The following is a 23,158-nucleotide window of genomic DNA, read 5'->3' as shown; positions in this document are numbered from 1 at the left end:
CCGCTGGGGGCTACTGTCAGGCCCACACCAACCCCAGTAATAATGGTGGTATAAGAGCAGCAACACCACTAGTATATCGTCGTTGTCAGGTGGAAACCTCGTATCTCCAAATTTGTACGTTCTTTCGCAAAGTAAAGCCCTGCTTCATCATTCAAGGCCGTCTCACAAAAGTAGTGAAAACAGCAAATCTACAAGCACACAACGCCTCGCAGTGCGAGGCGTTGTGTGCTTGTAGATTGTCTGTTTTCACTAGTTTAAATGATTTTTAAAATGATAAATGCAAAACAAACGGTTTTGGACATAAAAGATTTTCACCCGACAACGACGATATCTGAACTGTCACTGGAGTAGTGGGAACGCCACCGTCGTCCCCTGCAATGTTGTGGCCCTCGGCTTGGTACCCTAGACATAATTCGGCCCTTGGGGAAAACTAATTGGGGAACCCTGTTCTACAAGCTCACAACGCTCTGCGTTGCAATGTGCTGTGCGCTTGTAGATCAGCTATGTATTCTTTTTGCCAAACGTTTGCCGCTGAACAGGGATGCTAGGGTTCATGTGGTCAACTCTTAGGGCCCTATTGTCGTCCTTGCCTCACCCCTGAACCCTAAATTCTTTTGCCATGTTTTACTATTTTGAAAAAAAAAAAAAACATGTTTTAAATATTTCAAATAGCTGATCTACAAGCTGGTACAAGCTCAAGACATGTCGATGTAGATTGGCAATTTGAAATATTTTAAAATGTAGTAAAAAAAAAAAGGCAAAGCAGTTTAGGGCATGGATGAAAATATAGCTCCTAGTGATCAACAATCTCTTTATCGTACCGCTTCCGTTAAAGCTTTTCCATCTGTCCATCTCTCTTTGGTAAGTTTCGGTCACCTTCCTCTGGCGGTTGAACCGACGTCCAGCTCTGTCACACAGGACAGAAGCATGAACCCATTTGTCTGGAATGAGGAACCAGGGCCAGCCCAGCACAACACAGCACAGCACAGCCCAGCACAGCTCAGCTTCAGTGCCACAGTAAACACAATGTTCTCGATACTCTTAAAGAAGAGAGGGAAACGTTTGAAATCAGAGGGATAAGTAATACAGTATGATAGTTTGTTTTTTTGCAGGTCGAGACTGAGACGTGCATGCCATTGGCTCTGGAGTCGTTGAGTTGAGATGTCTGTGTCTTTGTCCTGTGGTTGTAGATGGTCACAGAGATCTGGAGTTTCTCAACTTTTTTATTTTTTTTACATTGTAAAGCTCGACTGTGGCTTTGGTTTGGTTTGTCCTCCTCCTTTGCAAAGACAGAGGAGAAGAGAGGAGAGGAGAGGAGAGGAGAGGAGAGGAGAGGAGAGGAGAGGAGAGGAGAGGATTAAAGGGAAAGGAGAGAAGGGGTGAGGTTTTTGGCTTCTAATGAGAGGAATCATCTTCAGATGTCAAAAAGGTCCTGAGAAGAGCGGAGGGCCGCCGCGCCATTGGTGGGTTTCAGGCGTAGAACTCCTTGGTGGGCGCTTTCTGATAGGCTGTGGGGGGAACTTTGGTCACGCCCAGGTCGTAGCTTCCCTCGTCCTTCTTCTTCATCCGGTAGGCGAGGAGGAGGAAGAGGCAGAGGGCACAGAGGAAGGCCACCACTCCACACGCTATGATGGCTGCAAGACGGAGGACAGGAAAACATTCAAGATTCAAGATGGTTATCGTCACAAGGATGTACAAGTACATGCACTGTGAAAAAACGTAGGTTTGGGTTTAAAAGAACCAAGATCAGCATCCAAGGCCGTAACACCACAGAAAAAAGGTTTACTGCAAAGACTTGTTTAGCAGTCTTACAGCCTGGCATAGGAAACCGTTCTTCAGAAGAAAAATAAAAGTGATATTTTCTGCTGAAAGTTTAAAAAAAGGCAGTCTTTGTCAAGTTAATGTTTCAGTTTTTTGTTTTCTGCTGCTGAATAAAACACTTGGAGCATTTTAAAGTGAGTTCCGAGCCACCCTTTTTTTCCTTTTTCATGATTCTGCCGTTTCCATCTTAGCTCAGCACCGAATACGGGGGAAGGATGTGTGTTATTTTAGTCTTTGAAGGTACAGTAATAAGTATAAAACCCATGTGACTTTACCTGCCAGGACCTCCGTCCTCTCCCAGAGGCTCTCTGAGGTGACGTCCTCCAGGTCCAGCATTCTACCCCCCGCACCTCCTTCCACCTGCACTCCGTCCTCTTTGGTCAGCGGCACGTCTCCTCCAGCCTCCTGGCTGGGACTGCTCTCACTGCTCTCACTGGGAGGAGGAGGGCTGGCCGAGGTGGGACTGGTGGAGGCATCCGACCAGTCTGCTGTGGGCTGCTCCCCTGTTGTCGGCACCTGGCACAGAGCCAAGACCAGAGCATGGATTACAGCATAAATAAAATCTCTCGACTGAAAATGTTTGTATGGCCAAGTCCTAATCATCACTGGTTCTCAAACTTTTTTGGTTGCAGTACCCCTTTATATGATTTCTGTAGCCCCTGAAGTACCCTCTTCCCCTGACATACAGCATTTAGCTTATAAAATGTACATACAAATGTCCAGTTCCCATGCCGAATGGCCATGTTGAAAATAAAACAGCATAATGGCAAATAAACAGTTGTACTAGTCAAGGTATTGATGTAATTTGATTTAACAATTTACAGTTGAACAGGTTCACACACAGACTGTCAATGTTTTGTCATTACCATAACAGTAAATAAATACATATTCCCATTTGTATGTAATGTTCAACTCTTAGTGCTCATCAGGGTGGGGGGGTCCCCAGTTCAAATGTGATTATTTTTGGGGGTCGCGGGCTGAAAAGGTTGAGAACCACTGCCATAGACACGCTGGCTTCTTCGCAGTTGAAGATGAATGGGTGGTGAAGCGGCCAGCCATCTAGAACAGGGAGGTTATCTGTCTGTCTGTCTGTCTGTCTGTCTGTCTGTCTGTCTGTCTGTCTGTCTGTCTGTCTGTCTGTCTGTCTGTCTGTCTGTCTGTCTGTCTGTCTGTCTGTCTGTCTGTCTGTCTGTCTGTCTGTCTGTCTATATGCATGTCCCCACAAAAAACAGGCCAGCTTAAATTGCCCTACATGCTGTATAACCGATAATAACCGATAATTAATTCCGCCGACTGTCTCAAGGCCTTCTGGATTGCACTGGGAAAGGTCGTTATTAGACTGGTGTCTCTTGTGTTTATGGTTTACCTCCGAGTCTTCCTCCTTCTCTGGAAATACATCTGATGATGATGTCACAGAGTGGTCCTCCACTGTGGTTGGAGGATCCCGGCGGTCCTCCTCGGCCGTGGTTGGTGGGTTTGGAGGAGTGCTCTGTGTCATGCCGGGGTGGGCGGGGGTGACCTCAAAGATCTTCCGCAGCACTGTCTCATGTGTTAGATCAGGAACTGAGGAGGGGAGGAAGAGCAAATCGTAATCCTCGAACGTCAACCGTATCACTTCGAAATTAGGTGTCTATTGCAGGGGTTCCCAAACATTTTTGTCTCAGGGCACCCCATGAATACTTTTTTTTTAATCCGAGGCACCCCTACATTATAATTTTCACTCCCAGCACCTTATATTTATAGTATATCGTCGTTGTCGGGTGGAATGTCCAAAACCGTTCGTTTTGTATTTATCATCTACATCCCTGTGTTTATTTTGTTTTATTTCTATATATGTTTTTCCTTTTAAATGTTATTTCTTGTGTCTTGGGGGCACATGTCATGATGTACACGAAAACATAAGGAAATGAAAGGATGAAGGATGTCTTACAGAAATCCCCTGAGCCGGACCCTGAAGCATCGTTGTCATCGTCGCCTTCGTCATCCACGGGGAGGTCGCCCGACGGCCGGCCCTCCAGGTACAGGTCATCTGCTGGGGACGAGGGAGACTGGGAAGACACCAAGAGCTGGAGAGATGGAGACACAAAAACACATTCATGTAATAGCTGTCGAGATTATGACATTTTACATGACGATTCATTGTCACTCAAATAATTGCGATTAACGATTTCATTGTGTTTTCGTTATTGACAATTACATTCCTGTTTGGCTTTTAGGCTTTGAAGTTTCATAGGGCAGATATGACACATAACATAAATATACTATGAAATGACTGACAAATTGGACAACTTTATACGCAAAAAAAGAACATTGATAGTGGAAATAAATGGCCTATCTGCAAGCTCACAACGCGTCGCATCGCCACTAGAGGGGGGCTCAAGTACACGTAAACGTACCACAGGTTGAGAACCACTGCCCTATAGGAATCGTTAAAGGGAACTGTTAATTAATACCATAGCAGTAAAAGTCTTAAGGAATAGGACCATGAAGAGGGAATCTTTAAGGAAGCAGAATTGTTAAGATCCTAAAAGATCCCAAACCTACAGTACAGTACAGTACAGTACATACAACATGTCAAATTCTACAAACATGCAAGGGAAGTAAGTGTGTTTGTCCCTTCTCTAAACTACCCTGGCCAACGCCGCACACATCCTAGACTCTCCTCTCCTCCCTGGCTCCCAAGCCGTGCAATAAACTCCACTTTTAAGTGGCAGTCAGAAGAACTGCATACTCACTCCCCATTTTTCCACCGCAGCCTCAAAACTCACCTACAGTATTTAGACTCCACCACACCCTCAAAGCACTCCTCTCTACTTGTTGCACCACTTATCTTTTTGATAGATGCTAGCAATACTATTGCAGATATATATATTGTCGTTGTCGGGTGAAAACCTTGTATGTCCAGGTTCAGGTTCAGGTTCGGTTTATTAGTCAAATGCGTATCCATACAAGTACAGACAAACAATGAAATGCTTGTGCCAAGAGCACTCTCAGCCTTATTGCACACAAAACAATACGACAACAACAGGTCACCCAGGACAACCCAAAAAACAACAAAACAACCATACAGTGTGACAGTGTACAGTTTAAAAACTGCGTATATTGCACATGACTACCTACGTCTCGCTTCCATCTCTTCGTTAAGCAGCCTGATTGCTTGAGCATAAAAACTATTACTGAAACGGGTGGTGTGAGATTTGATGCTCTGGTAACGTTTTTTTGAAGGGAGGAGATAGAACAGGGAATGGGCGGGATGACAGCTGTCCTTTAAGATGTTCTCTGTCTTTTTCTTACAGCGTGTGTTATAGATTGTGTGTAGCTGTGGTAATTCTGTGCCAATGATTTTGGCAGCTCTCTTCACAATTCTCTGTAACTGTTTACTGTCTTGAGCAGTCACGTTACCAAACCACACTGTTATGCATCCTGTCAATACACTTTCTATGGTACAGCGATAGAAATTAACAAGAGCCTTGGTGCTTAGGCCAAATCTCCTGAGGCGCCGCAGAAAGTACAATCGCTGCTGCGCTTTCTTAAGGATACCTTCGCTGTTTTGAGACCATGTGAGTGAGTTTGTTATGTGAACACCCAGGAATTTGAAACTGTCCACTATGTCTACAGGTGAACCATTTATGGTTACGGGACTGTGATTGACTTCAGATTTCCTAAAGTCAACGATGATCTCTTTTGTTTTACTAACATTTAGAGAGAGATTGTTATTCTGGCACCATAGGGTTAGCTCTTCAATTTCCCTCCTATAGGCCCTCTCATCATCGTTGGATATTAGTCCTATAACCGTGGTGTCATCTGCAAATTTGAGAATAGAATTATTTCCACACCTGGCAACACAGTCATAGGTGAACAGACTATACAACAAGGGACTGAGGCAACAGCCCTGGGGCGCTCCAGTCCTGGTCAATATCTTAGATGAATGCTTGTTCCCTATTCGTACAGATTGTGGCCTGCCTGTCAAAAAGTCAAACAGCCAGTTGCAGATACTACTGCCCAGACCAAGACCCCTGAGTTTCAACACAAGCTTAGATGGTACAATCGTGTTAAAGGCAGAGCTATAATCTATGAAGAGTAGTCTGACATAAGTTTCAAGGCAATGTGTAGTGCGAGAGAAATAGCATCATCGACTGATCTATTAGCACAGTATGCAAACTGTAATGGATCAGTATTGGCAGGGATAATGTGCGTTATATGTGATATAACCATTTTTTCCAGACACTTCATAAGAACAGAGGTCAAAGCCACAGGGCGATAATCATTAAGACAGGTGACAGGTTTTTTCTTTGCTATGGGTACAATTATGGTTTCCTTGAAACACAACGGTACCACACACAATGACAGGGACATATTGAAAATGTCAGTAAAGACTCCCGAAAGCTGGTCAAAACACAACTTAAGGACACGTGAGGCAATCCCATCAGGACCGGCCGCCTTATGAGTCCCAACGCTTTTAAAAGTTTTACTCACATCTCGTTGTGTCACCTGCAGCTCCACCGCACCGGGTGTACCCCGCACCGGTGTAACTGGGTCCGTGTTGTGAGATTCAAAGCGGTCCAAAACCGTTTGTTTTGCATTTATCATTTTTAAAATGATTTAAACTAGTGAAAACAGCCGATCTACAAGCACACAACAGACAACACCTTGCGTTGGGAGGCGTTGTGTGCTTGTAGATCGGCTGTTTTCACTACTTTTGTGCAACGGCCTTGTATGATGAAGCAGGGCTTTACTTTGAGAAAATATGTACAAATTTGAAACTTGGAGAAAGTGACGATATATCTAATACAGTACTATGCAGATGTACAGTATTATGGCTGCTTGTTCAGGTATGCTACAGCACAGCATGCAATTTAGACACGTTTTTTCTTGTCCACGAATGCTAATGTTATTTAGATAACATGTTGTTGTTTGATGTTTAGCTGGTATCCTAACTGCTTTGAAGCACTAAATTGCTGTCTCAGCAGCACTCACGTGACCATTTAACGCTGCTGTTTGTTGTCTAAGATTCAAGTCATTTACTCTGATCAATCATGGACTTTGAAAGTCGCTCTGGATAAGAGTGTTTGCTGAATGCCTTGCCTACATTGTTTAAATGGTCTTCGCAAGCCTTTTATGTACCGGTAAATGTCATGGCCCTTTTCCGATCAGAGGTGATGTCTGCGGAGCAGTGCGTAGGGATGGGACGATATGAAAATTTCATGTGACCAAAGAAATTGCGATTTTGCGATATTATAGCGATACATCAAAATATACCCAACATCCATTATCCTGGAGCGGAACATTTGCCCCCCCCAAAAAATGCAGATCTACAAGCTCGTAGCTTGCAATTGATTTGGTAAAGTGAAATAAAAGAGTGCTCAAGTGCTCCGTTGTAGCAATTACAGAGGGTTTAAGTGCTACCAGATATGCAGCTCGGCAAATAAAAGGTGAAACGATCCTATTGCCTGACGGAGATAATTTCACAATAAATCGAAATCTCTGTTTTTATTACGATAAACGATTGATTGATTGATTGATTATTTTATTAGACAAAATGGAGAACAGAACAAGTATAGTCAATACAATTGAAATGTAGTACAGTTAAACACACTGCCTAAAAGGAACATCTCAAATAAGACCTTTTACGGTCTTTTTTTATGTTGAAAGCCCTCAGTATTTCATTCATGGACATAATAAATAGAAAGCAAAGAAAACATTCAATAAGATTGCAGTTATACCGCTTATAGTCCCATCCCTACCAATGAGCTGGTTTTGAATTGCTCAAACTGTCCAAAAAAGCTTTGAAAGCGGAAACTCTCTCCTCACCATCTCTCTCTCTTTACTGTACTGTCCATAAAGCTCTGAAACTCTGTCTCTCTACAGTATCTGTCTTTACTGTCTAATAAAGCTCTGGAACGCTGAAACTATCCCTCTCTCTTTTCTCTACTGTCTAATAAAGCAGATGTTCCTCCAGAAATAATCTTTAAAAGGGGGGGTTGGATGGAAAGAGGGTGAGTGAAGTGTGTGTGTGTGTGTGTGTGTGTGTGTGTGTGTGCGCGTGCGTGCGTGCGTGCGTGCGTGCGTGCGTGCGTGCGTGCGTGCGTGCGTGCGTGCGCTACAGCATGTATTCACTATACCATGTGGGCCTGCCCTACTGTAAATGGAGTGTGTGCATTCTTTCATGTTCATTTGAAGAGCTGTGACAGTCATTTGTGTGAAGCTAAGCAGAGACAGCTAGGGAGGACGTCTGATGGGGGACGGCTTCAAAGACAACACACACAAGCGCGCGTACACGCACACACACTAGACCACAGGTGATGCACGTACTAACTGTACGCACACAATAATGCACACAATCACACATTGTATGTACTAGCTGATGGACAGAGTTAGTTGAAATGACCGTATGGATGGATGGACATTAAGTTAACCACTTAATCGTCACTTTTGTGAGCTTGCGGATCTGCTATGTTTGTAAATGTTCACCTATAATGATGTGCCGCAAAAATAAGGATGACATGTTTACAAGGATATTCCCTTATTTAATTTGTTTTGTTCTATCCTTTCATGTTAGGCCAACGTGAAAAACCTGCCAAATAATAAGATGCTGAAGCTGTCACTTTGATTGATTGATCGTGATCACCTCTGTCTGACCCTCAATCTCCATCATGAGCATTAAGACCAGAGGGCAGATGCCAAATGTAGTTCTCAAACTGTTATTTACTTTGCCAAGGACGGTGGACCCCGTACATTGATATATATACTGTACATGGCTTGGCCACAGACCTCCCATCTGAACATGTTTTGTGGCAGGGACACCAAAAGTATTATTAGAACTATCAATTATAGGTTTTATTTACAACTTCTTTAGTTAAAATACAGTGCAGTGAATAAACTGCATACAAAGTAGAAAAAGATAATCAATTATAAATCCACCAAAAACAAATCTATCTTTCAAAAAAGAAAAAAACTTTTGCTATGCTTAACGCTTAAGGAAGGACAGCTGAGCCTGTTCCGTGGAAAAGGCCATTGATGAAAAAGAGAAGCGAGTGAGTGAGCGTGTGAAATCCAAGCGGAGACGGAGTGGAGGAAGGTGCAGATGTTTACTGTAAGACACAGAGCAGCCCATTGAGACCTCAGGTATGTCTGGTATGACAGGCATGCTTCTATTAACACAGGTGCAGAGAGCTGGGGGAGGGGAGGGGAGGGGAGGGGAGGGGAGGGGAGGGGAACCACTTTAGTAGGGCATTAATTTACGGAAAAAAACAACGTTGAAATATGGAGGTGGACAAGGTGACGAAAAGAGAACGAGCGAGCGAGAGTGAGAAAAGAGAGTGAGCGCGCGCGAGAGAGAGAAAGTGAGCGAGAGAGAGACTGTTCCAATAACACAGGTGTTCAGAGAGGAAGAGTGGGGATTTGTGTGTGTGTCTTCCCTGTAACATATTAAATGTCCATTATATATTACAGTGGAAGTATGGCTTTACAGTTAGTTCATATAATGATATTAACTTCACCACATTAAAGGAGTAGTTCACCCCCAAAATGACTTTTTTTCTATTGATTAGTCATGCCATGGAGAGTAGAGTTCAATAATATGTTTTGGTTTTTGTCACATTCCTAAGACAAAAATTTGATTCGAGTAAATTTACCCCCATTGATTCCGGATGGTGACCCGTTTCGAAACGGGTCACCATCCGGAATGAATGGGGGTAAATTTATTGTTATCACATTTTTGTCTTAGGAATGTGACAAAAACCAAAAAAAATTATTGAACTCTAGTCTCCATGGCGTGACTAATCAATATAAAAAAAGTCATTTTGGGGGTGAACTACTCCTTTAACTCTGGCATTCCTATTTGGGGGCATAATGTTACAACTTTCTCAAATATAAAAAATTTAAACATTATCGTATAATGTTATACACTATAGGTCTTAAAGGAGTAGTTCAACCCCAAAATGACTTTTTTTCCCCCATCCGGAATCAATGGGGGTTAATTTATTGTAATCAAATTATTGTCTTAGGAATGCGACAAAAAAAATAAAAATAAAAGAAATATATAAATAAAATAAATATAAATATATATATATATATATATATATATTATATATATATACATATACAGTATATATTGAACTTAAGTCTCCATGGCGTGTGTAATCAATGGGAAAGAAAAGTAATTTTGGGGGTGAACTACTCCTTTAAGTGCTTAATATCAACTTATCTACCTAAGTAAAGTACTTTTCACGAGAAAACACTGGCTCAAGAGTGTTTATACCCGCCCTTAAAGTTTATTTGACGACTTTGTGTGAATACTTTGCCAGATTGTTTGTCCGTAACCGTTTGGGGGCTTATTATCTTTAATATTTTTTGAAAACCACATCTTGATTTCATGATTTGTAAACGGTTTGTTGCCCAAATCAGATGAAAAATCCACAAGTCTTTGAAGCTCAGAAACGTGTATGCACACCGTTACCTGAGTGACAAGTAAACCCCTAGCTCCCGGATCTTGAAAGTAAGAGCAAATTGGTCAAATGAGTACATTGTGCCCACCAGACAAGTAGAATAGTTTACGCTTGTTGTTAAAACTGTGCCGGTATTCCTTTTAGGGGCAGGAACAGCCCTAAACACACCATCCAGTTAGTCTAAACACCACATAACAACTATATACACATTTCACCCTGTGTCAGAGATGAGTTGGCAGGCGTGAGCACGTGCACAGTGCACACACACACACAGCCTTGCACTACTATACTTCTGAGGAGAGCTATGAAGCCTAAAGCTGAAAAAAGCACAATGTGAGCTTATAGATCAGCTATATTTTGGCGCACAACACTGGCAAGCAACTAAGTTTGAAATCATGTTTGTCTTACTTCTCAAAAATCTTACTGTAGTTATGGGTACATTTGGTCCTCATAAGCACACACACACACACACACACACACACACACACACACACACACACACACACGAGTAGCGGTCTCTCTTAGGCTTAGCTGTGGACTAGGAAGTGTGTATGTGTGTACATAAAAAATAAAAAAAAACTTTCCCTGCCAGGAGGGAAGACTGGATGTAGGGAAGAGGAAAAGGGAAAAACATAACAATAAATAAAAGGCAGACAGGAAAAGACAGGCCATGTCAATCTGACTGAGATAAACAGACAAACCTGACCCCCTGCCCTGACCCCGCTATGCAACGTCAGCGTCAGACGGGTGAAGTTTGTTTGGAGAAAAAAAAGAAAAACTGATAATATATTCTTTCTTACAAGCGTTCTTTTAAAAGGCTTTTTTTCTGCATTACGTAACAAGAGTTGGCCGACTGTCGATATTTCACTTGCATGTGTGAAAATATTTTGACATCCGTCATCAGAAAGCTAACTATGAATGAAGTATTTTCCACAGCACACAACATCTCCACATCAGCGTTCAGTGACTGACTTCAGGGTAGGGTTGCAACTAACAATTTGTTTTCTGACCAATTATTTGATCAATTGATCAAGTATGTGTCTGTGGCATACAGGTCTGTAGGGTCCATTTGTACAATTAAAAGGTTTTGTAATCTTTTAGCAGATGTTCCAGAAACCGTTCCAAATGTTATTCCGGTTCCTCAACTTTGGATCCATTCCGTTCCTCCGATTCCGGATCACAACGCTACACACTGTCGTCCCTCTGACGCCAGGCTGTCACCATGCACACACACACACACACACACACACACACACACACACACAGAGCCTGGGAAGATGCAGGAGTGTAGGCTGACTGGGGCTGACGCACGCCGTAATGAGAAGGTTGCTCTGGTCGCGTATATGAATGGTTGGTTGGTTGGTTTGGTCGTTTGGTTCGTACACCGTGCTGCTGCTTCCCATCGCATACGGACAACTCACCAACATGACTTTTTAAGAAAGGTGCTGAATCTCACCGCCAACACTCTCATGGTGACAAAGTCGAACAACAAAGTTCAACTGATTCAGTTAATCGGGAGCAGTTGCCAGGAGGAGAGCTGCTCTTCTTCCTGAGCCGCTGTACTGGAGTTATCCAGTCTCTCAGTCTCTCTCAGAGAGCTGTGAGATGAGAAGAGTTTTAGGTATTCCACACAAGCACATGAGTCTCTATTGTTAACTATGACCTCGCTGCTGCAATAGATTCCACAGAGGAGAACCCAGAACAAACTCCACTACACAGGACAAGGACTTGTCTTCAAGAGCAGCATATTAAAATCCCATCAAAGCCAGGAGCCATTAGAATTCTACCATCACATCCTGCATTGAAATAGTGCTTTACCATTGCTTAAATTGTGCTTTAATAGTGCTTACTGCTTAACCATGCACTTAAACTCTATAGAACTCCCGGTGCCCCCTAAGGGTTTATACTAGGCCCCCTACTTTCCCCCCCTCTAGACCACATCTCTTCCCTGAAAATAGCAGATCTACAAGGTTAGGGGTTAAGTGTCTTGCTCAAGGGGACAGTACTTGGTTGGGATGGAACCAAGAGGTGGGATGGAACCGGGAGGTGGGATGGAACCGGGAGGTGGAATGCCTCCGGCCCCCGAATAGGCTTAAAGACGGAAGGCAGCTGCAGTCACGGCCTTCACGCTCATGAAGGCATGAACTGTAAATCCATGTGTCCCCCAGCAGCCCCTTATGAGTTTCACAGTGGGGTGTACTGTATTTTAGAACTTAGTAAAGAAGAGAGTTAGTTTACACCTAGTGGTTGTGTCATGTAATATCAACACCAACGGCAACGTGCAATGCATGATAGTGATGATACACCTATTCACCACATACTGCAATTCCCAGCTTCCCTATTTTGGGGCATGTCATAATAATAGGCAAACTTTCAGCGAAAATAACTGATCGATCAGCTATTTTGGCAAAAAAAAGAAGAAAAAAACACTAACTCTGGAGGAGCCCGGGATCGAACTGGGAAACCTTCGGGAACCCATCCGTGTTCTAATGACGGTTTCTCTGCCCCTGAGCCACTGCCGGCAAAGAGATTAGGTAGAGGGTGTCAGGGATACGTGGACACATAAGACTGGCTGAACCGGCCCCTGAACCCACGGCCCCACTCAGCGCTACTTCCATGTCAAAAACATGGGAGAGCAGAGGTCATAATGAATTCAATGGGGTCTCTCTCTGTGACATTCAAGCTTGTTCCATGACTGTGGAATCACTCATAATGTGTCCTATTTTATATCTATGATCATCAGATCACCCTTACCTCGACCTACTGCACAAGCTTTCCTGTCACACCACAGCGTGTTTATTTTTAGCTTGTAGATCAGCTATTTTGTCACTATTTGTCGTACAATCGAGTACGTACAGTATGGCTTAAAAGCACAGTACTGAAACCCCAGCAGATTAATGTCATCTGGATGGAAGCCAGAAGGGACAGAGCCACACACACACACACACACAGACACAGACACAGACACAGACACAGACACAGACACAGACACAGACACACACACACACACACACACACACACACACACACACACACACACACACACACACACACACACACACACACACACACACACACACACACACACACACACACACACACACACACACACACCTCAGTGCCTTCTATTGTACCCAGTGTATCTCCATTCAGTGAGTCCCTTGTTGCTGCAAAGAGCCTATTCCCTCTCAGTGATCCGTAGAGCTGCTCTTTTTATCTCATATGATCGATGTTATCGCATCTTAAGAGCTGTTGGCACTGTGTGTATGTTGCACATACACACACACAAACACACACAAACATGTTGCGTTGCGTAACAGCTGTAACAACTGTCATCATCAAACACTTACTGTAAGTCAACAGCTACACATTACATTGTGTGCGTGTGCGTGTGTGTGTGTGTGTGTGTGTGTGTGTGTGTGAGACTGTGCACACAAATGTGTGTGCGAGTGATTAGGATCTGCTGCCGTTATACCACTTACCAGATGTCCTCACGTTGGCTCACAAAGATACAATGATGAGGAAAATGCTGGAATGTTTGCTTTTCCAGAGCACTACAGTAGAGCTGGGGTAAAGGGTGGGGTTATATTTAAGGGGCTGTTGTAGGGTTACGGTGGGGTTAGAGGAAGAATGTAGGCGAGTCATGCGAGTACAACATCCTCAAGTGTAGTGTCATGTGTCTGTGTATGTGTGCGAGTGTGTGCGTGCGCGGGTGGGTGCGCATGGACACTCAATTTATTATTGGACATGAGCGTTCAATAAATAATAAATGATGAACCTTAACTGAACCGGTTAATGATTTTCTTTTACAGCAACTGCCTGGCGAATAAATGTTAAGGTGGAAGTCTGGGACGGATAGAATCTGGCATGTCCTGTAAGAAAACTCTGCGAGAGCTCTCTATCGTACATCTGCAGCAAATGATTTAGCAGCGGCGGCAGTGCGGCACATTCATTCCCACAGGAGTAATTACTAAATTAAGTCGTATAGTCTAGTCTATCGACCACGCGACCGGCTGAAATGAAAACAATCATTCAAGAGTTAGCTTGTGAAAGCGGTGGTACGGTACGTGTTGTGGATTCCAGGGACTCTTTGGGTTCCTTTTGGGGGGCCTAAATTCACCCATACAAGTCTGTAACTCTGACAGCGTACAAATGGAACCAAATGAACCCGTTAGGGGAGACCTTGACATGTGAAAGTTTGAGAAACACTGCGGTGCGGTATGTCTAGTACTACGTGCTTCCCTCCGCGTTCCCTCAGTGAACCAGATGGAGGCTACAGTTTGACTGTCCCACAGCAGCATAAAGACCTGTCTGGACAAGCCTTCCCCCAGCCAGGAGGACATCATCACTGTTTAGTTCCACATCTCCCGGGTTAACAGGCCTGCCTGCCTGCCGGAACCCTCTCACACAGGCGTCTGTGTTTCTATTCCTTTGAGGAGTCATCAACATTCTTTCGGACAGTGATTTTCATTTATATTTTAAAATAGCAGATCTACAAGCTCACAGCGCATCGCACGCTGCAAGCCAGCGCTGTGAGCTTTTGATCAGCTATTTTCCGGGACCTGGCACACAACTATCCGTAAAAATCAGTAAAACAACAATTTCTCTTGTGAGGACCAGGAAAATGGTCCTTGTCCATTTCTCAAATTCTGCTATAGAGGGTATGCGCGTGACATCATCATCAATCATACCCGTAAGTTATGCGGGAAGCCGGGAACGCCTACTGAGTGGCAAAAAAGTACTTTCTGGCCTTGAAAGCCCACACATCCAAACAGAAAAGTCCTATCTGATCGCATTAAACAACGTTAAACTCACTTTGCCACTCACTTTATGCATGCGCATAGCCTCTATAATGACCCCACAGGTACAGTCTCTATCACACACACCTGAACAGATCCATATCTAAACAGAAGACGATATCAATCCACCCGACCCGTCTGTTGTTCTTTCTTAACCACTACTGTATGCTGATGCTGTATGTCGTATGATGACGTCACATCACATCTACAAGCTCACAGTGCCCTCACAGTGCCCACACAGTGACGTCCCCAAAAACTAAAACGGGGTCGGGTCACCACCAGCAGGTTGAAAGTGTTTTAAATAGCAATACAGTGACTCACTCATGGCGTCCATCCAGACAGTTATAAATCTAGCAGCTGGGCTGAAACTGGGGGTTTCACCATCACATCGACACAGGACCGTCCTGTATGAGTCACTCCTACCCAGCAGCAGCCAGGCAGAAGAACACATTCCTCTGTAGTTTCCACATTGGCAGCACAGCGCTAACGTCATGAGGAATGTGTTCTGTCATGTAACTGGAGTGACAAACCCTCCACACAATAGATGAACAGCAGGACTCACCGTCAGTCACACGCACGCAGTTCTATTCCATTCCAAAATCCCATCTATATCCATATGAAACCCAGATCGGCTAAACATGACGTATTTCAGTGCTACAGGGACACCGAAATAGTCATACTATACCTCCTGGCTGCAGCTCCCTTATTGTCAAACGGTAATAGAAAATAGACTACCGGTATCTATAAGGTTAGAATTGACCGGCTATGTTTTGCTTTTAAAGACTATGACATAAATTACAACAAATATGGTGCTACGACCACTGTGCCCGTTTGGGACCTTGAATGCCTTGAAGTTTTTGGTAGACTTCCCCAGATCTGTGCCTCAATACAATCCTCTCTCGGAGGTCTACAGCCAATGGCTTTGAATTCATGGCGTGGTTTGTGCTCTAAGCCTCTAACAGAATGTTGAGACATGCGTGTGCCTTTCCGAATTATGTCAAATCAATTGAATTTACCGGTTTTCAATTGGTGGACTGGACTACCATCAAGATGTAGAAACATCTCAGCGATGATCAGTGGAAACGATGATCAGTGGAAAGGAGGCACCGGAAAGAGGAGGCACCTCAGCTCAATTTTGAGTGTCATAGCAAATGGTGTAAATCAGGGTCTTCAACAGGGGGTCCGGGACCCCTAAGGGGTCCTCAGAGTTACTGCAGGGGGTCCTCCAAATCTTTGTGTGATAGGAACTTGGTTTTTTCCCCCCATCTTATATTAACCACTTGAACTCTAGCGTCCATAATCTGAGAACTTTAGCCAGAAATAGCAGATCTACAACGCCTCGCAGCGCGAGGCGTTGTGAGCTTGTAGATCGGCTATTTTTTAGCAAAGAGCTCTGGTGTAGAGGGAAAAAAGAGCAGACTAAGTACAGAGTGAAAGGTCAAGTTTATTAAGCATTGACGGTTCAAGTGGTTAAATATCTGAAAACACATTAACATGAATTCAAAATACACTGTTGATCGTGCTGTCAAACAATGAAACTATATCTATGAACAGATTGTGGGGGTCCCTGCTTCATCTCTCTCTCTCAACTAAGGGGTCCTTGGCCTGAAAACGTTGAAGACCCCTGGTGTAAATACTTATGCATTTTTAATACATTTGCAACGTAATTTTAGAAAAATACCATAACATAACAGGAAGTGAAGGGGGATGAATTAGTTCAAGAGGAATTGTAATAAAGTGCCCCTAAAAAGCCCCTACTTAGAAAAAGCCCCTAGGCTACTTAGAAAAGCTGTGCTTTAAAGTATCAAAGTCAGTGGTTGTATTCTGAGCAGTGAACACAGTTAAAACGATACAGACCAATGTGTCAGTGTATTTACACTCTGTGTAAACTCTCTCCAGCTTCCACCCATCTCTCCCATAAACACGTCTTAAAGTTAATACACTTATTTAGCTGGAATGCAACAACTATAATGTGTGGTCCGCTTACGTCATTCAAAATGACTCTCGTGAACTCATCAAAACATTTTTTGTCACACTTTTGGGCCCCAAGCTACAGGTTGCGAAACGCTACCGCTAGGGTGATTTTTACACTTTAACCACAATCAATCGTAGTCACAAATCATCTACAAGCTATCTACAGTGCAAGCCGATCTACAAGCTCTCAATGTGTGGAGACATGTTGTGAGCTTGTAGATCCATCCTTCTACACTTCCATGTAGAAGTGTCCGTACGCGGACGGGTAACATCTGACACTGTGGTTCCCCTGACACATCACTGTCTTGGCCATCTGGCCAGTGAGTCACAGTGATGTGGAGTCTGGGATCTCCATATATGGGCATAAAAGGGATTTGGTTCCCCTGGCATCACAGGGATCTCCATATATGGGCATAAAAGGGAGAGTCTGTCTGGGTAACGCTTGTCTTTTTTGTTGATTGACTCTCATGCTCTGACATCACTGTGATGTCATGGGAACCAAATCCCTTTATTGCTATATATGGAGAGGAGATCCCTGTGATGCCAGGGGAACCAAATCCCTTTTATGCCCATATATGGAGATATGGAGCTCCCTGTGATGCCAGGGGAATCAAATCACTTTTATGCCCATATATGGAGATCCCTGATGTCAGCCCTTTAGGGCTCTTCTATTGAGACATTTAGATTACATTGTGTCAAAGGTCATGTGTCACCGAGGCACAGGATCTGACACAGATTTTGACCTGTTGGTCAAGATTCAATTTATTCAACGGTAAAAATGTAAACCCAATCCGTGGGCAAGACAGGTTCTGTGGGCAAATTTGTATAGGACTGTACTATACTAGCATTTTTTATTTATTTGTTTTTTTCCTTTTTTTAAATTTACAGTTCAAAATTATTTTGAGAAACGATCAGTAATTTCAGTCCAGCAAAAGACAACGTTTAAACTACACAACAATATCGTAAGCAAAATCCCCGACGTTACGGACCGAATGCCAAATGGAACCACAGGTGAGCCATTGCCGTTCCATCCATTCTACAGTATATTTTCATATAGTTAACAGTAATGGTGTGTTTCTGTGGTCTTGGCCGTGTTGCTGCTTCTCACTCCACATCTCCTGAGGGACGGCTCACGTTACACATCTCTCCCATTCACAAACCACCGCGCGCCATAAATCACAGAGTCCATATTTCTGGAGATTCATTTTCACTCTCTCTTCCCTTTAAGTGTCTGTCTCTCTCTCTCTCTCTCTGATTATCGTTCTCTCCCCTTGCCTCCTCCCCTTTTCCCCTTGCGCTTCCCTGTTCAGAGTCTTCAGACTTTTATAGTCTGTGAATCACTACGGAACCATATTTATGACAATGTACAGGCCTGGGCTTTAGGCTGGCCATGTCCAGGTGTTTTCTAACTTTCTCCCAAACACATCATAGAGAAACAAGACAGAGAGACAGAAAACAGACAAGGGAAATAACCAGAGAAAGGACAGAGAACCGGAAAAATACATCTTTCCACAAGAGACTTATTCTCACAATAAGACTAGGACAGTTCCTCATACTGTATATTATGCCCTGTTCCTCAATGATTGTTATCATTGCTGCATTTACTTGCGATTATGGGATACACAAAAGATCACGGTCACCTAAACATAATAATAATAAATAAACTATATATTGATATAAATCTGATCCACATGGGCTCTCCCTAACCAATCAGCATGTCCTTAACCTAAACCTAAAACGCAGAAATGTACGGTCTGATCTAAAAGCCAATTAAAAGATGTCAAATTACGATATTCTTCTTTGAAAGAAGAGTCATCTGCACAGTCCGCTCTACTCTAGTCTACTTTAGTGTTTTGTATTTCCTTGTTGAGACAGATTGACTGACAGAGGGATCAAAATACTCTATGGTTAATTTCTAAACATAGTACTTTGTGGTAATACAAAGTCATATAGTCTAAACCAGTGGTTCTCAAGGTGGGGTCTGTGGACCTCCAGGGGTCCTTGAGGGAGTTCCAGGGGGTCCCCAGCTAAATGATAGTTAGGAACCAAATGGACCCTTATTGGGTACAGGTATGTACCTTAGAGTGTACAAAGAAACCCAGTTCCATTTGCCATTTGGTTCCATTTGTACACTCTGAGTTAAATTAACATTAATATAAAATGAATTGGGGTCCCAGAGATAGAAATGTGATTAAATGGGGGTCCGTATAGCCTAATGCATGCCAATGAATTCAAAAACTAATTCAATGATTTCATGAGTCATTTCATGAATAAAAGAAACTTCTAAGAAATGAGCTAAATTAGAAAACAAATGTTTAAGAAGTAGTGTAGCGTTGTGAGCTTGTAGATCTGCTGTTTTCACTATTGGGTCCTGGGCGAACGTTTAATTTCTCTTTTGGGTCACAAGCTAAAAAGTTTGGGAACCACTGCTCTATGATGAGCTGGCAGGGATGAGAAGAGCACATCCAGCCGACAAACCCATCGTTTCTCAACACAAGACTGTGTGACTTGTCAGTCCTTGGTGCCCGGACACATCAAGCTCCATAACCAAGCCCCATGTGCTCCATGTTTGGTACTTGGATTAATGATTCCTGTTTTACTGAGCATTTGGACTACTGGGACGTACACCTATAAAGAATAACTGCAGTAAATGTTTCACTGTTGATAGATTGTATATTTCCTCATTATATTCACTGCTCATTGACTGTACAACATATATTATCCAGATACCCATTTTACAGGCAGCGGACATTGTACATATTCAATCTCAGTATTGATATGATATATGATATGATATGATATGATATGATATAGTACTTTGATACTGAGTACTATTGATATCCACTGTGGATAAACTGTACTCTGTAAGCAATAATTTACATCCATTCATGGACGATAGATGTCATACTATTGGATTTCACATGATGCTTGATATGTATTAACAGTTCATCCATTATTGAATGACTAACTTTTATTCTCCTTATTCAATTATTATTGTACTCTTATTTTATATAACTCTCAGTCTGTCAGGTAGAAACCTCATGTGTCCAAAACTTTTCAGGATTCAAATTCAAAAACAGCGAAAGTAGCAGATCTACAAGTTCGAAAGCGACACGTTTCAAGCTTGCACAAAAAGTTAAAATATGGAGATAAGAGGTTTCTGCCTGACTCAACTCTTACCGGTTTCTATCCTGTGTTTCATGCTTAAAACGGGTACACATTATTGTGTAACATTATTTTATGCTTTAACTATTAAAAAATAGCAGATATACAAGCTCATATATCTGCTAGTTTTGAAAAATCGAGAAAATTAGAATTTTGACCCGATTCTATAAGTGTCTTTTGAATCCTTCTAAGATTTTTTGAAAAACCTATGTTTCTATGTCAGCAATCTGGCTAGCCATCGTCAAAGAAAAGGTCCTTTTCACTTAACTGGAGCTCAGTTGGTCTGTTCTTGAGAAACTACTATGTCAGTGGTTCTCAAACCTTTTCATGTGAAGGACCCCCAAAATGATATTTATTTGGCCACGGACCCCCATTCAACATATTTAGTTCCAGGGACCACCCAGAAGCAAAATTTGAGTAACAAACATTCACTTTGCACACATTTTTACGACTTTTTCAAAAATAGCAGATCTACAAGCTCGCAGCCGCTGTGAGCTTGTATATCTGCTATTTTTCACCGGTTAAAGCATTCAATAATTCTAGGCCTAAATGGTTTAAGGGTCCTTCCCACCAGGCAAGATAAAGATAAAAGATCTTTCTCAATTGAAGTGGATGGTAGCGTGTCCACTCCAGTGTGGACACAACCACCCACTTCAATAGAGAAAGATATTTTTGTATCTTTATCTTCATCTTGCCCGGTGGGAATGACCCTTTACTCCTGTTGTTGCCAACACCTGCATTTCCCCATGGGGATCAATAGTAAAGCTCTGTCTGCCATCCTGGCTCAAACAACCTGTCCCCAGGCCAGATCCACAGTGATAAAGCACTAATGAGCTTTCCCTGCCCTGCAGTGGAGTTGAAATGAAAACCACTGATTGAACTGGTCTTACCCTGAGGTGACATAACTGACATTCAGCCTTTCAGGAGGTGAACTTCAGCAATACATTCATCGCCTGTTTAACTAAATAGGACGCTGTTATAATATCAACCCTTATTAGAAGGTTAACAGAACACTACTACAGCTTCAGCCTATTCCTTTTGATCACATGTAACAATGACTAAGTGGATGTATGACTTGTAAAAATGTATGTGAGTGATCAAATAAACTAAGCTAAAACATGTACAAGATTATATATATTATATATATTTTTTCACCTCTTATTGTCCCTTGGTGGCATCATGCTGAGAACATTTGAGAAGAATTAAGCTATTAGGACTCCTGTCTTTGATTGGTCCAATCAGTTATTTTGCCTACTAGTGTGTGTGTGTGTGTGTGTGTGTGTGTGTGTGTGTGTGTGTGTGTGTGTGTGTGTGTGTGTGTGTGTGTGTGTGTGTGTGTGTGTGTGTGTGTGTCGTGGAGACTGTACACGCACGCGCGCGCACACACACACACACACACACACACACACACACACACACACACACAGAAGCTGACAGTCCATTCTACTGAGCACTGACTGCCTTATAATTGTTTGATGTGAATATTAATAACACTATAAGTTCTTCATTGATAACTTTCCCTTTGAGCTTGTTGATTCATGTTGTTTCTGTTATAGTTCTGAACTATTATAGTCCAAAACATTCGGTTTTGATTTGGAGTTAAAACATAGTTAAACATCAACATAGTATAGCCAAATAGAGCAATAATCAAACAAACAAACAAACAAACTACAAAAACTCCAACATGAAACAGAACCTTTTCGTGGTGGAGATGTGACTTGTGAGACAACTCATCCTAGAAAGCCTTTTTCACAGTATACAAACATAATAATATGGTATGCAGCAAAGCAAGTTTCTCAAACTTTCACACATTTCATGGTCTCCCCTTAACTCTGACAGTGTACAAATGGAACCAAATGGACCCTTTGTACACTGTCAGAGTTACAGACTTGTCTGGGTCAATTTAGACCCCCATAAAGGGACCCAACAGAGTCCCTGGAATCCACTTTGAGAAATACACGTCTAAAATCACAAGATCCGTGGAAAAAACAACAAGCAATCCGAACACTTTTTAACTTACTTTGTCACTGAGAGACGCCGTGGCCAGTCCCAGCACGAAAACAATCCAAAGGTTCCACATAGTTTTTCCTCCCAAAGTAAACAGTCGTCAAAGAAGTACAAAGAAGATGAATCTATAAAGTGAGATATGATGAAGAGATGGGAGTTGGATGTACAGTCAGGATGGCTCAGATCAGTGTGGATGATGATGTGTTGAGGAGAAGTGGTGTCAGTGTGAATGAGCTCATTCTCAGATGCATTGGTTTTCACACTGCAGCTGAGACAAGGGACCAGTGACGTCAGGTGACGACGTCATCACGCACGGTGCGTTCTGATTTAGGAGGAGGAGGAGGAGGAGGCAGAGAGGAGGAAAGACCATAAATAGGCATGTTGTAGTTCTGCTGGTTTTAATATAGAAAAGCATATTTTTTTCCCACACATATTTTCCCAAAACGAACTAACTAACTGTTCTAACTAACTTTTATATAGACCTATATATATTTATCAACCATATTTTCAGAAAATGTATCAATGGGTGGACAATGGACATGTTAATATGCTTCAACAGTAATGAAACCTAAAACATTGATACAAAGGAACTGTGTGATACTTGTACTTCTTATGGTATATGGTTCCCTATGAAAAATACTAAAAAAAAAACTAGAAACTAGAACTACTATAGGCCTACTGTACAATCATAATGTACATTTTCAGATTTGGTTTGAATTGTATTACTTTTATTTGTAACTGAAGCTGAGTAAACGTGATTTGGGACATGGCATTTAAGATTACTTCTACTCAAACCAAAGTGATTATTTTTCATGTGGGTTGTCAATGCAATCAGGAGAGCTCATTTATTATTATTTAAAAATGTAGCCTATAGTGATCCAGTCCAGATCCAATTTTGTATAAATTATCATTATTATCCTCAATGTCCGATTGCAGAATAGCTAT

General features: G+C 42.4%; 1 protein-coding gene across 1 annotated transcript; it reads right to left on the bottom strand.

The window, feature by feature from the left end:
- Positions 1-284: 284 nt before the first annotated feature.
- LOC308307268 (uncharacterized protein) lies at positions 285-22,401 on the bottom strand. The gene is made up of 5 exons (XM_080752448.1): positions 22,227-22,401; positions 3,752-3,887; positions 3,188-3,384; positions 2,097-2,337; positions 285-1,634 (listed from the first exon to the last, which is right to left on the bottom strand). The coding sequence occupies exons 1-5, from the start codon at positions 22,284-22,286 to the stop codon at positions 1,471-1,473; spliced, it is 798 nt and encodes a 265-aa protein (XP_080608574.1). The 5' UTR covers positions 22,287-22,401; the 3' UTR covers positions 285-1,470.
- Between the last annotated feature and the right edge of the window lie 757 nt (positions 22,402-23,158).

This window comes from Nannobrachium achirus (genome assembly GCF_963921795.1).
Source record: "Nannobrachium achirus genome assembly, chromosome: 2".
NCBI lineage: Eukaryota > Metazoa > Chordata > Actinopteri > Myctophiformes > Myctophidae > Nannobrachium > Nannobrachium achirus.
This window is presented reverse-complemented; position numbering and strand designations above follow the sequence as displayed.